Genomic DNA, 15,032 nt, shown 5'->3' with positions numbered 1-15,032 from the left:
CATCAGTTGTCTGGCACAGTTTAAATTCAGTTTGGCCAGGCACTTAGAAGTTCATACTACTTTTTAATTGCTAATGCGCTGAATTGAGGACTTGGTTTTGGATTCAGCTAAATCCCAACACATTTTGCAGGATTCCGTGCTTCCCTAATGGAAATTTAACCATCATAAAATGACCTTTTCTTTTCTGCTCTAGACCTTACAATGTGGAGATTTTACACATTCAACTTCCATGTCTTATTTTGCTCTGTATCACCTCTTTCCTTAGTACATCTTCTATGCCATAGCAAAAAGTCGTAATGGCCTTTTTGCATCATCCCCCCTGACGATTGAGGTGAATGTTGAGGATATTAACGACAACCCTCCAGTATGTCCAGCACTTATCACTATATTTGAAGTTCAGGAAAATGAGGGCATTGGTAAGTTTAAACTCTATATAAAAAAGAACATTATTGCTTATACTTTTGACTGCCAACCCCAGTCATCAGCTAGATGAATGTGCAGCTAGGAATATTTGCAAGGGAAAACAGAAGGCTTTGTAACATCCTGGCTATTTCTGAACTTGCGTCCATCTCACGCCTGGATACTCCAGTACTATACAAGCTGCAAGGCAACTAACAAGCCATAGAATTTGTGAAGATAGTGAACCTTTAGTTAAAGTGCAGTTGTAAAGCTGTGAAACACACATTTAGTCCAAAAATAAAGAATATTTCTCCATGATGACACATTCTCTTTTTTATGTGAATATCCAGTATCAAATATTCTTTTATACCATTGCTGTCACATGATCGTGACAAGTGATAACAATGGAGAAAATACATTACAGCTAATACCACGTGATTGATATTTGTGCATTAGTGATGTACGGATCAGTAAAGATTTAACCCTCACCTGATCCTAACCAACAAAACTTTCACCCAACCCTAGACCTCAAAATGTTGCCATTGTAAAGCCCATACCCACCCAACCATACCCAGCCATACCCAACCAGCACAATTGTGCATCTATTTTGTGCCTATAACAGCCACAGGTTGTTAGATATGTTCCAGGATGTCTATATTGCCTATAACTATGATGACACATTGGGGTAAAGTTTGCATTTAATGTTTTGCACCTCGCATGCAATTTCTGACTGTTCCCACTTTGCATTTGCAGGAAGCACAGTTGGAGAATTCCAAGCAAGTGATGCTGATGAAGAAGGTTCATTCAATACGCTCTTAGTGTACAGAATCTTAGAACAGATTCCCACAATCCCTTTCAACAATGTATTCTCGCTCAATGAATTCACCGGACAGCTTCAGTTGCAAAGATCTACACTAAATGTTGAAGAAGTCGATGAATATATCTTAAAGGTGGAAGTTTCAGACAGTGGGCGACCTACATGTATGTATATTTAGGTTTTTGCCAGGATACAACACTATTTGACATACAGCTCAGGTGCAGAATATGATTCCAACATTCCAGATGGCTATGGGAATGCAAATATTTGGGTGCACATACTGTAGGTATAAGATCTGCTAAGCCCTTCCTGCACTTATTCTGATTCAAGCCTATGCAGACAGCTTCATGAATATGTATCTGCTCTGTACTGGAATAAACCACAGCTAGCCCTGGCTGGTGTTTTACTGGCCCGGACCATAAATTATCATGTTTATACTAATGTTATCATTGACGGAGCTCTATCTCCTTCCTAGTCCGTGCCTATGTTCTCCTTCCTGATCCTATACATTAAGGAAGGGGTGTCAAACTCAATCACATAAGGGGGCCGAAATCTAAAACACAGGCTAAGTCGCGGGCCAAATTTTTTATTCATATACTTAGTAAGATACTAAGGGGTATATTTATCACAATGTGTAAAAAGTGGAGTAAGACCTTACCGGTGATGTTGCTCATAGCCAGGCCCGGATTTGTGGAAAGGCCACAAAGGCCCGGGCCTAGGGCGGCAAAAATTGGGGGGCGGCATGCCGCCCCGCCGCACCAAAATTTTAAAGTTTATTGCGCATGCGGAGCAATGGGGACCTCTCCCCCACTGTTCCGTATGCGATTGAAAAGGGCCGCGCATGCTCAATCGCGAGTTCGCGCATTCGCGGGGGGAAGTTTGCCGTTCGCGCATGCGCAGGGGGGCGCGACAGAGAGGGGGCGGCCTCGGGGCGCCCGGCCAACAAATCCGGCCCTGCTCATAGCAGCCAATAGATGCTTTGCTACTGTTTAAATCTGATTACTGATTGGATGCCTTGGGCAACATTACTGGTAATACTTCACTCCACTTTTTACACAGCATGATAAATATACCCCTTAGTCTTAGTTACTATGTGAGGAAAATGGAAATTGATCAGGCTGGATGGTCAGACACTCACCAAGGGCCACATAAAACAGCCAGGTGGGCCGGATTTGGCCCCCGGGCCTTGTGTTTGACATATATGCATTAAGGGAAAGAAAAGCTATTGTGGTTCTTTCTGTTCCACATCTAACCTCAAGTAGAATTTCTTATCCAAACATTTCCCTACACAATTTAGTCAAGCAATTTTGAATTTTTGACTGATTTCCCTAGCTGCATTCTGTTTTGTTTTCAGACGAGCAGTTTACCAACTTTCCTCTTATGTTATTTTATATACCCAGCTCTCAAGACCATTTGTACAATACAGGTGAATGTGATTGACATCAATGACAACATTCCTATATTTGAAAAGTCTGAGGTAAGTATTTCTTCCATAGCGATTAAAATGTATATGTGTTAGGGCTAATGAAAAGTGAAAGATTTTAGAAGCACCGGAGCAGGGAACCCTTATAGCTTTTGCCACAGGCACCCTACCCTTGGGGTCCAGCATGATGCCCTGGGTTGGGACATGCCGGGGGTTGCTCATGTCCTGTCTATGTGCCATCCTGGTAATCTGCATTGCCAACAGGAGCTGCCAGTGCTGCATACATGGGGTTGCCACCCAGCCTCTATTTGACCCGCCTTGCTAGTAAATCACCAGCTGGGGCATTTTCAGCCTTTTTATAAAGCATTAAAAAATAATCCAACCTGATATTTCTACCAACATTTAGGGGCACATTTTATTTAAAATATTTTTAGAGCTAAAAACAGCATTAAAGCAGATGTGAAATACATTGAGTATTAATATCTATACATAACATTACACTCATGTAAATAATCCATAATTTGTGTATTTATAAAGGTGTGAACTTTTTTTAATGCCAGATTAATGCTGAATATTAACCCTTTATTTTACACCACCTCAGATCTAGTGGAACCTATTTAAGCCCACAGGACAAATTTAGGTGCCAAAGAATTTCTGGTGTGAAAAATAATGTAAAATGTTCATTGCACTTTTTTTGTGACTTTTTTTAATTTGAAATGCAACTTCTCTTTTGACACCAAAACTTGGTTTGAGATTCTCTTAAAAATCAATATTTCTAAATTTACTGTCCTATTGCTGTAAACTGTAAACTCCTCTGGGGACTGAGGTGAAAGTTTCTTTGTAAAGCGCTGAGCACATGTTGTCTCTGTATAAATATAGGTTAATATTACAATTCAGGCAAAACAGTTACATGGAGACTGTCTATGTCTGCCATGTTTTTCTCCAAAGGAGGCTCGGAAACTCTTTAAATCAGTAATTGGTTGGTGTAATGTTGTAAGGACATTTAGTTCTCGTGTAATTGTAGGAGGTTTCCCCATGCATTCTGTTCCACTCCTTATAACCCTTTGACAATGAATTCACTACCGTCCTGCCTTCCATCGACACAGTAATTCTATGTTCCATCAAGCCATTAATGGTGCGCTTCTGCATGTGAATAGTCAGACTTAATAGGTGCCTGGCAGAGTAGAAGGTTTAGAAGTGTATAACAGTTATAATAAATAATCTGACATGTTTGGTACACACTCCCCCCCCCCCCAAGGGCTTATTCTGTGGGTGGCACTGTAGCACGACACATGATATGATGCTCATGATGGAACTTGCTCCTGGTCAGCCACAGAGTTTCCTAGAGAAAGCAAAAGTTGCAGTAAATCTTCCAGGAGTTGTTTCATGTTGTTAGCAGTTCTTGCCCTTAATTTCCCATTTAAACACTTATGTCTTTAAGATGTATTACTAGTCTCAGTTTTTTTACATTGGTTATTAACCGGTAGTTGACTAACTACCATCTAAATTTCATAGAGTACATTATGTCTCCTCAGACTTGGCATAACAAAACATAAAATGTACTTTTACTCAAGAAACAAACCCTTGCCTAATGAACATTTAAACCAGACACAATTGTGTCGCCTTTAGCGGCATTGCTTCAGTGGGACAATCTCAAGATAAGTTTTAGCTCATAATGAAATTAACTTTAAGGCTGATGGTACACTATTCAGTATACAGAAGGCACCCATCACCTCCATAAATACAAAAAAGTTCCCGGACCACTTGCAGGTAGAAGTACAGATATGGGATTCGTTATCCAGAAAGTGCAGAATTACGGGACTCCATTATAAGCAAATGATTCTAATTTTTGAAAAAGATTCCCTTTTCTCTGTAATAATAAAACAGTACCTTGTACTTGATCCCAACTAAGATATAATTACCCCTTATTGGGGGCAGAACAGCCCTATTGGGTTTATTTAATGGTTAAATGATTCCCTTTTCTCTGTAATAATAAAACAGTACCTGTACTTGATCCCAACTAAGATATAATTACCCCTTATTGGGGGCAGAACAGCCCTATTGGGTTTATTTAATGGTTAAATGATTCCCTTTTCTCTGTAATAATAAAACAGTACCTGTACTTGATCCCAACTAAGATATAATTACCCCTTATTGGGGGCAGAACAGCCCTATTGGGTTTATTTCATGGTTAAATGATTCCCTTTTCTCTGTAATAATAAAACAGTACCTGTACTTGATCCCAACTAAGATATAATTACCCCTTATTGGGGGCAGAACAGTCCTATTGGGTTTATTTCATGGTTAAATGATTCCCTTTTCTCTGTAATAATAAAACAGTACCTGTACTTGATCCCAACTAAGATATAATTAATCCTTATTGGAGGCAAAACAATCCTTTTGGGTTTATTCAATATTTAAATGACTTTTAGCAGACTTAAGGTATGGAGATCCAAATTAAGGTCCCAAACATTCTGGATAAAAGGTCCCATACCTGTACTACTCTGCATATCAATGCAAAAAAGGTGCCACAGGCCTCATTCCCATTGCTGCACAGAGCGGTTTTGCCTACACTGGTTAATGGAACCCAGAGCTTAGCTACAGATAAAGGTTTGTTTCAACATTACCGTATCGTTAAATGGCTTTTTGGGATCATTCATAATATAAATAACTTCTATTTACTTCTTTTCTGTTTGACTTTAACTCCATAGTATGGGAATGTGACCATTAAAGAAGACACGCAATTGCAGACAGTTGTGATGGAGATACAGGCCACTGACGATGATCAGCCGAACACCGGGAGCTCACTCATTATTTATGAGATAAAGGAGGGTGACCCACACAAGATGTTCATCATAGAAACTGAGAGAGAGACAAATCGGGGATATGTAAAAATAGCCAAGGTATGGACAAGCAGCTAATCATCTCCTAAAGGATTCTGTTGCTCTGGAATTTCAGTCAGCTGACACAAAATCTATTGTTGTTTTGCAGCCTCTGGACTTTGAGACCATGCAAGAGCACAGACTTGTGATCCATGCTACAAACCCAGAACCACTCGTTGCTGGGGTTGCTTATAATGACAGCTCTATCACTCGTTTCACAGTTTTCGTGATGGATGTTGACGAAAAACCCTACTTTAATGAGACTCTGTACCAAAAACAGGTTAAAGAGGACGTTCCAGTAGGAACAAAAATTGCTACGATCACAGCCATTGATCCTGAGGGAGATAGCATTCGGTAGGCTTACTCTTGTTCTTTTATGTTCTTGACTATTTCTTTTGGCTGAATCAGTTTGTTACTGAGAAAAACCTATGATAGTCAAGTAAAAATCCAGTTTTACGTCTCAGCATCCTCAACCAGTCAATGAAAAACAAGTTTGGCTGATATTTTGCAGAAGGTTTTAAATGATGAGAGAAAGTTGTACTTGTACCTTGGACAGGGAGCCCATATATATGAACGTTCCTCACCGTCTTTGAGCTTAAAGGTTTTGGAAAATGGGGCGACTTCTGTTGCTTTAGGCAGCACTTGTTTAGTAGCTCCCCCCATAGAATAGAAATCAGATCCCCTGACAAGCCCAATGGCCCCCATATTTTCATATTTTAAAAAACTCAGCTCTTAAAGTGGCTGATGTAGCACCTGGTACCATTGCCCTAAAGAACACTATTCATGAATTCATATGTAAACCCTATAGCCAATTTTTAGTCATGAAGGGTTTTCTTAATTTAAAAATTATAAATATTAAAGCCATTGTTTTCCTCTGGAAGAGAGAAATGTATTTCCTGTTAGTCATGTGGTTGTGTCTTTTTCCTTCTTCCTTCAAAAAACAACTGCCCTGCTTTAAGGCTTTAATGCTTTTCGTTCTAATTCAGAGCTAGAGTAATGGTACCATTATGGAATCATAGCAACAGTTATAGCCACCACTGAATGGTTTTATTAGTATTCAATTCAGGTCAAGGGGTAACAAACTGCAGTAGTCATTTGCACTGAGAGATGAGTATGAGATGAGGCAATTTTTAGTACTCACATTACCATGGAACTATTTATGGATGGATGTAAAACCACAAACTCTGGATATCCCTATCTCTTCCAGGTTTTCACTGCAGGGAGACACCAGGAATTTGCTCAGGATAGATGAATATACAGGAGAGATGTTTACCAAAGCATTACTGGACCGGGAAACAGAATCCCATTATAGGGTGACAGTAATCGCTTCGGAAAAAAGTAAGTAATACAGAACCCGGCTCTCACTAGATTTTTGAGCAAAATACTCACTGCGAAATGGACAAGTGGCTATAATAATCTATAATTAGGTTCATAAATTCTACCCAGCCACCCTCTAGCTCCCAACGGCTCCATGCTGAGCAATGCAAACTACCACAACAGAGGCTACCAACATATCATGGTACCTCAGTTATAGAACACTGGGGGTGGATTTCAGGGCATTTCAGTTATCCCACCCCTGACTCAATAGAAAACACTATAAAAGTCCCAGCCTCATACAAAATGTAATCTCCCAGGGGCATTCTGGTCCTCTCAGCAAGTAATAAACATAAAATATAATTTGCACTTGGTGCAAACATAGGCACAGAAGTGCACCCTTTAAAAACACTTGAACCTACTTGCGCTTATAGGGCATGTAGATGTTGCAGTTGGCTGAGGCTGGCTTTTGTAGATGAAAGGTCTGATGATTGGATACAATGCAGTGTCTCCTGCTGCAGGTAACTTCTGCCCTGTAGGTGCCACAAAGTCTCTGCAAACTCTAACCCCCAAGGACATCTATGACATAAACCAATGGTTTTGCAATCTTATTCCAGCTAACCCAAGAATGAGTGCCTCAGTGCTTTTTAACTTGTTCTTGGAAGATGTCAATGATAATCCCCCAAGATTAGCAAAGAGCTACTTCGGTACTTACTTCTGCCATCCTGTGACCAAGCCAGAGTCAGTGGTGATTGAAGCAACAGATCCTGATGCACAAAGATTAACACCATTCAAATTCAGCCTTACTCCTGATGAAAAAGACTGGGTGATTGTACGACTTAATCGTAAGTGGACTTTGTTGGTCTGAATTTCCATAGGCCTGATTTATAATCTATCTGCCATATTGATTTGCCTCAACTGTGGTTCTAAGGCATTCAAAATGGACAAGGATTTCTTGCTTTGCTATTTTATTGAAAAGTGCCTTGTGTTATAGTAGTTCCAAGTCATAGGCTTATATAGAAATGTGCAGAAAATGAAGGTTTAGTGCTCAAAATAAACTGTCATCACAAGGGATAAAGACCAGCGCAGCATTACTTAATGTCTTTTTGGACCCCTCCATTACTTACAGGCTTATTTATCAATTATCGAGTTTGTGAATTTTCTGATTTGAATAAACTCAAATTTTAAACAAAAAAGTCAAGTGCTTGCTTATTTATTAATATGGCAAACTCATTTGAAAAGCTTGAATATCTCAAATTTGCGAGTTTACAACCTTAAAAAACTCAAAAATCTCTAATTTAAAATCAACTCTACATAACCTTGCAAGCTTTACATGGTTTTTGAACCATAGTTCGAATTTTGTGAGTTTTATCATGAAAACAAATCATATTAGAATATTAATAATTCACCCACTTAATCTTCTTTATTTAGGTTTATGATGTCTGACATGAATGGCCAAGCAAAGTGTTTTTTTTCTCACCCTCAGGTACTCACGCTAAACTGACGATGGCACACTCACAGTTTGAAATGAAAAACTATGACATTACAGTAATCATTAATGACCAAGGGATTCCTCCACTTGAATCAGAAGTGCATATTCCAGGTAAAGTATCTAGAGATAGGATGGCCTTTAATTACTGGAACCATAATAGGGGAGGGACAACACAGGGCCAAAGTCTTGAGAACGAGTCTTGTAAAATATAAGGGTAACTTACAAGTGTTAAGTTACCCAAGGGAGGGGTCGGCCTCTTGGCGCATTTAACAAAAATCAGGTGCTGAGGACTTGAAGTCACTTTGCTTTCTAGAACCTGAGCACCGCTCCCTATGGAAAGCAAAGGGACTAGAGTCCAAGAATCTGGCCACCTCTAAGAATTAGATGTTTCCCACGAGAAAGACAAATGCAATGATAACTGGACAATGGATGAACAGGGGATGAGCTATAACCAAATTTGGATGGAAGTCTTTGGATAGACGTCCTATGGAATGAATTGGCGAGGGTGCTTACGTGACACCGATTTGCAAAGGGGTCGAGCTTTGCCAATTTTATAAAAGCAACATGTACCTGGAGATGATTTGCCTAGTCTTCATTTTCACATTTGCAGATAAAATGCTAGAGAAACTGCTTCATTTTATGTGTGATACTTAAAGAGTCACTGTGGGAAAATAAATTCCAATATGATCAGCTAACCTGTGTTTTACAATAAAGTAGCTGCCCAAAAATTTGTGTGGAGCTAGAATAATCAGACTGAGCAACAGAAAGTAGTATAGAAAGTCAATTGTGGACCCAATGGCTCAGTGATCACCCCATTTCCTAGTGCTGCACAGGATCCACTATTTCTCTCACTGGATCTCTTATTGCATTCAGACCACAACATTATGGGACAAGTTGATTACTCATATGATCATTCAGTGATATGATCAACTCCAGTGACTGTGTCTTACGCCTCCCATACATGGGCCAATATTAACTGGCAACTTGGCCATTCTAGACTGGGTTGACAGGCTCTTGGTCTATGCATTAGGACAAATGTAGGGCCTCCCTGGTTGATATCTGATTTCTGATATAAGTTCAGAAGGCTGGAAGATCCCGTCACGGAAACACTGACAGCCAAAGGATTGAATGAGTCCAGTTTGACCCAGCACTTGGGTGGCCAATCAGGTGAAAATGTAGTTGTTTTGCAACATCTCCAAATGAGCAAATCAACAGGTGTATGCGCAACTTAAGGGGTTTATGAACAATGTGTTGTGTTGCCTGTTGGATGCCACCAAGCACACCCATCCCTAGTAAAACATGTAAGAACATAATGGCATAAAATGCACTTATATTTTTTACTTCATCCTCACCTGCAGACACCTCTTAAAAGTCATAGGTTTAATTGATTGTTTGTTCATGTTTCAGATTTGAATAAAAATGTAATTTGTGCTTACAGTGTCTATATGCAGCTGCACTTCTAAAAATGAGTGTGAAGCCAGCCCTGTAGAATCTCTTGGACTGCCCAGCATTGGAATGGCCCTAGGCATCTTGTTTGGAACGCTGGCAGTTATAGGTGAGTAAATAGAATAAAAATGCAAGCGAGGGGTTGGTTATATTGAAGGGCAGAATGAGAATGGGCAACATTTCCTTACTTTGAAAGTGACTTCTGCCTTCTGTATTGTAATAACTCTACCTGCCCCTTCTCCTAACAGTCAAAGATGGCCTCACAAAAGAGATAAAATATATGCTATGATTCATTAGTATTGACTTCTTACATCTGTCTGTAGTTCTCTATCCACATACCAGAGATGGAGTCAGGCAAAGGGGACCATTTACTAACATTTATTAAACTGAAATGGTCTTGTTTCCTCATAAAACTGCTTTTTACATTTTTCACCAATTATATCGTTTTGTTCAGCAGGTATCTGGTTGCCAGGGTCTTGTTAATGTAGCAACCGGTTAATGGTTTGAATGCAAGACTAGACTATGAATAGGAGAGGGCCTGAAAAAAAAGATAAGGAATGAAAAGTAACAATAACAAAGTTGTAGCCTCACAGAGCAATAGTTTTTGGCTGCCGGGGTCAGTGACCCCCATTTAAAAGCTGGAAAGATGGAGAAAAGGGAGGTAAATAATGAAACTATAAAAATAAATAATGAAGATTAATTTCAAACTTGCTAGGAATAGGGCATTTTAAGGTTAACTTAAAGGTGAACAACCCCTGTGTAACCATTACATCCTATGGGAAGCTTGCTCCAAAAAGGCACAGACTTTTGCCAAAAAAAGCATTTTCACACACACCATGTTTTTGAAACCTAATAAAATCTACCGGAAAGCTGCATTTTTATACTGGATAAAATTAGACTTTTTTTTAAATTTGGATGACAGCATTTCAACACGTCATAAATCTCAGTGGGAAAGACAGTGGGAGGAAAAAAAAGTAAATAGGCCCCATGGTATCTAAGGTAACATGAATATTGAAAGAGAGCCCACAGCTTGCACTTAGAATATAGGCTGGTGTTGCCGAGTGTAACAGTATTTCTGTCCCACAACCAATATTTATGGCCTGTTGTTTCACAAAATACATGCGTTGCTCAAACTTTGTGAGCAAGATGTATTAGAGAAAGCAAAAACACCAATGTAAAATCAACTCAATAATCTGTTTCTGCAACTTGGACACCAAAAGGCTCATTTACTTCAACAGTTGCAATTATTATGGTCTCTCAAAAACGGGCACAGTTGTTGTGTGTATTGATGGGATCAATACAGGAGATCTAAACCCCATAAAAAAAAATCAATGGATTTAACTCAGGGCGCTTCTATGAGCATTTTTGCAATTTACTTTCATTTTCTATTGTATTTGCTCTGAAACGTATTCTCACAACTGTCAGTCCCCGGTGACTTTTCCCCCTAAACATGCGTAGGCCTCATTTTGATGCTGATTACTGGAAATGACACAAAATTAATTCCAAAAATGTTCAGCACAATAGAATTTGATTCATTAAACACTGCACACGTTGGGCGATATTGCATCAGCCCTTCCATTTAAGGTCAGAGTTACATGGGAATTGTGGGGAAACTGCTGCATTCTGGGTAAAAACATGGTCAATTACATCTTAAATTGCTTTGTAAATGAGCCCTGTGGTCTGGCTAAATTGCAGGAAGCTAAACATGAGAACAGTCCTGTATATTGGGAAACCCTAAGGCTGGTTGTCTCCCATAAAGCTCTACTGATTTTATTGTATGACATTATTATGCTCTAAAATCATCATTCTATTATACTTTCTTCCCAAAATGTGAGAAACAGGACAATTGGCTCACTGCAAGATGGGGCAGCACTGGGCTAAATATACAGAAGAAAGAGAAACGAGTTTGGTTTGGTCAAATGTAACCCCTAAGCAGTGTGTATTATTTATTAAAAACTATACCCCCAGAATGAATACTTAACCAACATATAGTTTATATTAAGTGAATTATTAAAGGATCTTGGCAAACTGGAACATATATATCAGTAAATATTGCCCTTTTACATCCTTTCCCTTGAGCCGCCATTTAGTGATGGGCTGTGTGCTCCCTCAGAGATCAGCTGACAGGAAATAATGCAGCTCTGACTGTAACAGGAAGTAGTGTGGGAGCAAAAGACAGAACTCTGCCCATTCATTGGCTGATGGGGCCTAGCATGTATGTGTGCCTTGGCTTGTTTGTGTGCACTGTGAATCCTATGATCCCAGGGGGACTGAATTTAGTACTTAAAATGGCAGTTTTCTATTTAGGATTATCCAATAGCACATACATAACAAAAAAGTGTATGAAAATGGTTTATTTAGATGAAGCAGGGTTTTACAAATTTGCTTGTTCATGCAGTATATTTTTATAGAGACCTACATTGTTTGCGGGTATAGTTTGTGACAAAGAAGGTGACAAAGGCAGTTATTGGGTGTATTAGGGTTTTCTGTGATATCACCATATCGTCACCATATTGTGATACCGATCTCTTATAGTCTATTGTGAGATGCCTTTGGGCAGCATATGTTCCATTGTACTGACTATTTGTACTGATATTTACTCCGGCAGGTGTGATTATCGCAGCTGTGTTTATCTCCATAAATCATAAAAAGAAGAAAGAAGGCAAGGCAGATGGAGCTGATGCCATGAACACTGGAGAAATAAGACCTTTAAGCTCCTAATTCTAGTTCTGTGTGTTTAGTATGAAAGAATAGGGCTTCTGGAATTCTCCTCAGCCTAGAATTTTATAAAAATGTTTTTTTTTTGCCCACAGCCCACTGTTTCATTTGTTAAAAGTAAAAAAGCTAACAGTTCTGAGCAGCCGCAATGGATAAAGTGCAAAGATACTCAGTATTGCAGTGTTGCTGCGACCCCACAACACATTTACAGCCTGATTTATCCATTTCTGAATTCAAAGTTTTTCTACAAATTCAGTGGTGAAAACAATGGTGATTAGACTTAGCATTTTTTTACATTTTTTTTTTTCAGCCACTAGCAACTCGGTGGCATTTACTTGTGAAGTTATTCCATCAATTTTTCTACTTTGTGGACTGTTATTTCAAAAGAGACCATAGTTTCAATGTTGAATAAATACTAGCCATTGACTTCATTAGAAGCTAGTGGGTTTTAGATGCTGAATATTTTCATCTGAATTTTCGAGTTGATATCTCGAAAGTTTTAGTTAAAAAAACTTGAATTAAAATTAGAGATTGTTTTAATGCAATTTTCTTGAATGTAGGAAGAAAAACTATGATAATATGATAATCACACAGAGGAGAACCTTGCCTCAAGCAGCAGCGCCACTCAGGTTACCAGGGGCGGCAAAAAGCATCTCCTGGTGACTTTAGGAGTTTTCAGTTATTATACCTGTACCAGAAAATGTGGTTTCTCTAGTGCAGAGAGCATAATTGCGCACTAGTGCTGCCCGGACACCCTCCGGCACAGGAACGTTAAGCGCTGGGTGGCTCACCTTAACATTGGGTGGAATCACATTAACATTAGAAGCACATTTAGACATTATGTGAATAAGCAATTTAGAGATAATTCCATTTATAGCCAGGACCACTTTTAATATTAAGATGAAATATAAAACCCCAATGCTTAAAAAATTGGTTTCTCTCTTGTACAGACCCAAACATAAGAAGAAAGTAAAAGTGGTGAAATATTTCAATAAACACAATTTTTATATGAACTGATCTGGTTTCTTTTGAATGTTAACATGCGTTTTTATTTTTTTTTAAATAATTTTTATGAATCACAAATGCAATTGAAATTACCCTTAAATTCTCAAGCTAATTGTGCTTTGTATGCTAGACCTATAGGGGTATATATATTGAAGGGTGAAAAAGTTTCCAGTCTACAAAAAACATACAGCAGGATAATGTCTCTTGATAAAACTGATGGTGGAGGGCTAATAATGGAAGCCAGTTTTCCATTTCCCTCAAAAAAAAGATTGGACTGATATAAAAGCTAATGCTACAGGGCTGATTAAATTCTGATGCTAATTTCACTGGTTTCTAAGCTTGCCATGTAGTAGTTATCTGTATTAATTACTAATCAGCCTTATATTGTGACATTTATATTCTATATATATAGTATATTGTGAGTCGGTCCCTAAGCTCAGGTAAGTGACAGCAGCACAGAGCATGTGCAGGGAATGAGAACAAAAGAAGATGGGGGGCTACTGGGGCATCTTTGGGGGCACAGATCTTCCCTGCTAAAGGGCTGTGGGTGCCTTGGGCTGTACAACATTTCTAGCCTACTTCTTTAGTTAGGCTTTAGTATTCTTTTAAAGCTTGGTAAAATAATCATTTTAATAGTAATTTAAAGTTCTCCACAAACTTCTTTGTATAAAATACTTTATCATAATCTGCCCCTGTAACTTGAGGTGCAGTGGATAACTGACCCACCACAGGGAAGAGGTTGGATAGAAATGTTCTGCAGAATGATATTGATTGTTGTGGAATATAAATAGAAAAACATAAAAATGCTTTCGATACATTTTTTAGATTTCTTCCATCTGACCCGCATCTGCAAATCAAATCATTTCCTGGTAGTTCTGTTCTGTACAGAAATATTTTCCATCCTATAAGCATGAAGAAAGTCATAAATGATATGTGACCCCAGATTATCCCCATTGATGAACTAAACCCTTTGTATTATAAATGGCTTATTATTTGCTAATATAAATAAGGGTTTATCCAAATGATATTAGAGCTTGTGAAGCAACCGTGGCACTAAATAGTGCATGAGTCCTTTTATGTTTTTGTGCTATTGTCCTTTGATATCACTGGGACCAGAGCACTACTGTGCCCCTCGGCATTAATGACATCATTGCACAACATGCTGAGTATGACATCACTTACGTGTGCGTGATGTCACATCTACCCACAGCACTGGCCAGGTACCCCTTTCCCCCATTTCTTCCACCGGTTACATAGGAAAGGATTCAGTAATCATATTTTTTTATTTTGTGCAGGGTCAACTTGGCCTACTAAATATCTCCAACAGGGCCCAGGCTTGTGTAATTTACTATGAAGCTTGGTGGGGCAGTGTGTGTTTGGGTGTGAGGTTGCAGGTAAGCAGCCAGCAAATCTGTAAGAGCCGTGTTTTGGCACCTAAGACAAAAGTGGCAATATGTGTGTGGTCCCCTGTGGTCTATTCATGCCATTACTTGCTGCCAGCAGAGTTAGTGCCAGACACAAACTGGGGGTAATAAG

The 15,032-nt window shown here is 39.0% G+C and overlaps 1 protein-coding gene across 1 annotated transcript in view; it reads left to right on the top strand.

Moving 5' to 3' along the window:
* cdh17 (cadherin 17) overlaps positions 1-13,504 on the top strand; it is a 39,825-nt gene extending 26,321 nt beyond the window's left edge. The window contains 10 exon segments of the mRNA NM_001142108.1: positions 266-416; positions 1,153-1,380; positions 2,617-2,693; positions 5,351-5,542; positions 5,631-5,875; positions 6,729-6,859; positions 7,453-7,680; positions 8,322-8,438; positions 9,766-9,882; positions 12,382-13,504. Coding sequence (NP_001135580.1) covers positions 266-416; positions 1,153-1,380; positions 2,617-2,693; positions 5,351-5,542; positions 5,631-5,875; positions 6,729-6,859; positions 7,453-7,680; positions 8,322-8,438; positions 9,766-9,882; positions 12,382-12,494 — 1,599 coding nt within the window. The 3' untranslated portion in view covers positions 12,495-13,504.
* Positions 13,505-15,032: the final 1,528 nt, after the last annotated feature.

This window comes from Xenopus tropicalis, chromosome 6 (assembly GCF_000004195.4).
Source record: "Xenopus tropicalis strain Nigerian chromosome 6, UCB_Xtro_10.0, whole genome shotgun sequence".
Lineage (NCBI taxonomy): Eukaryota > Metazoa > Chordata > Amphibia > Anura > Pipidae > Xenopus > Xenopus tropicalis.
Note: the sequence above shows the minus strand (reverse complement) of the source record. Positions and strands in the feature narration are given on the sequence as shown.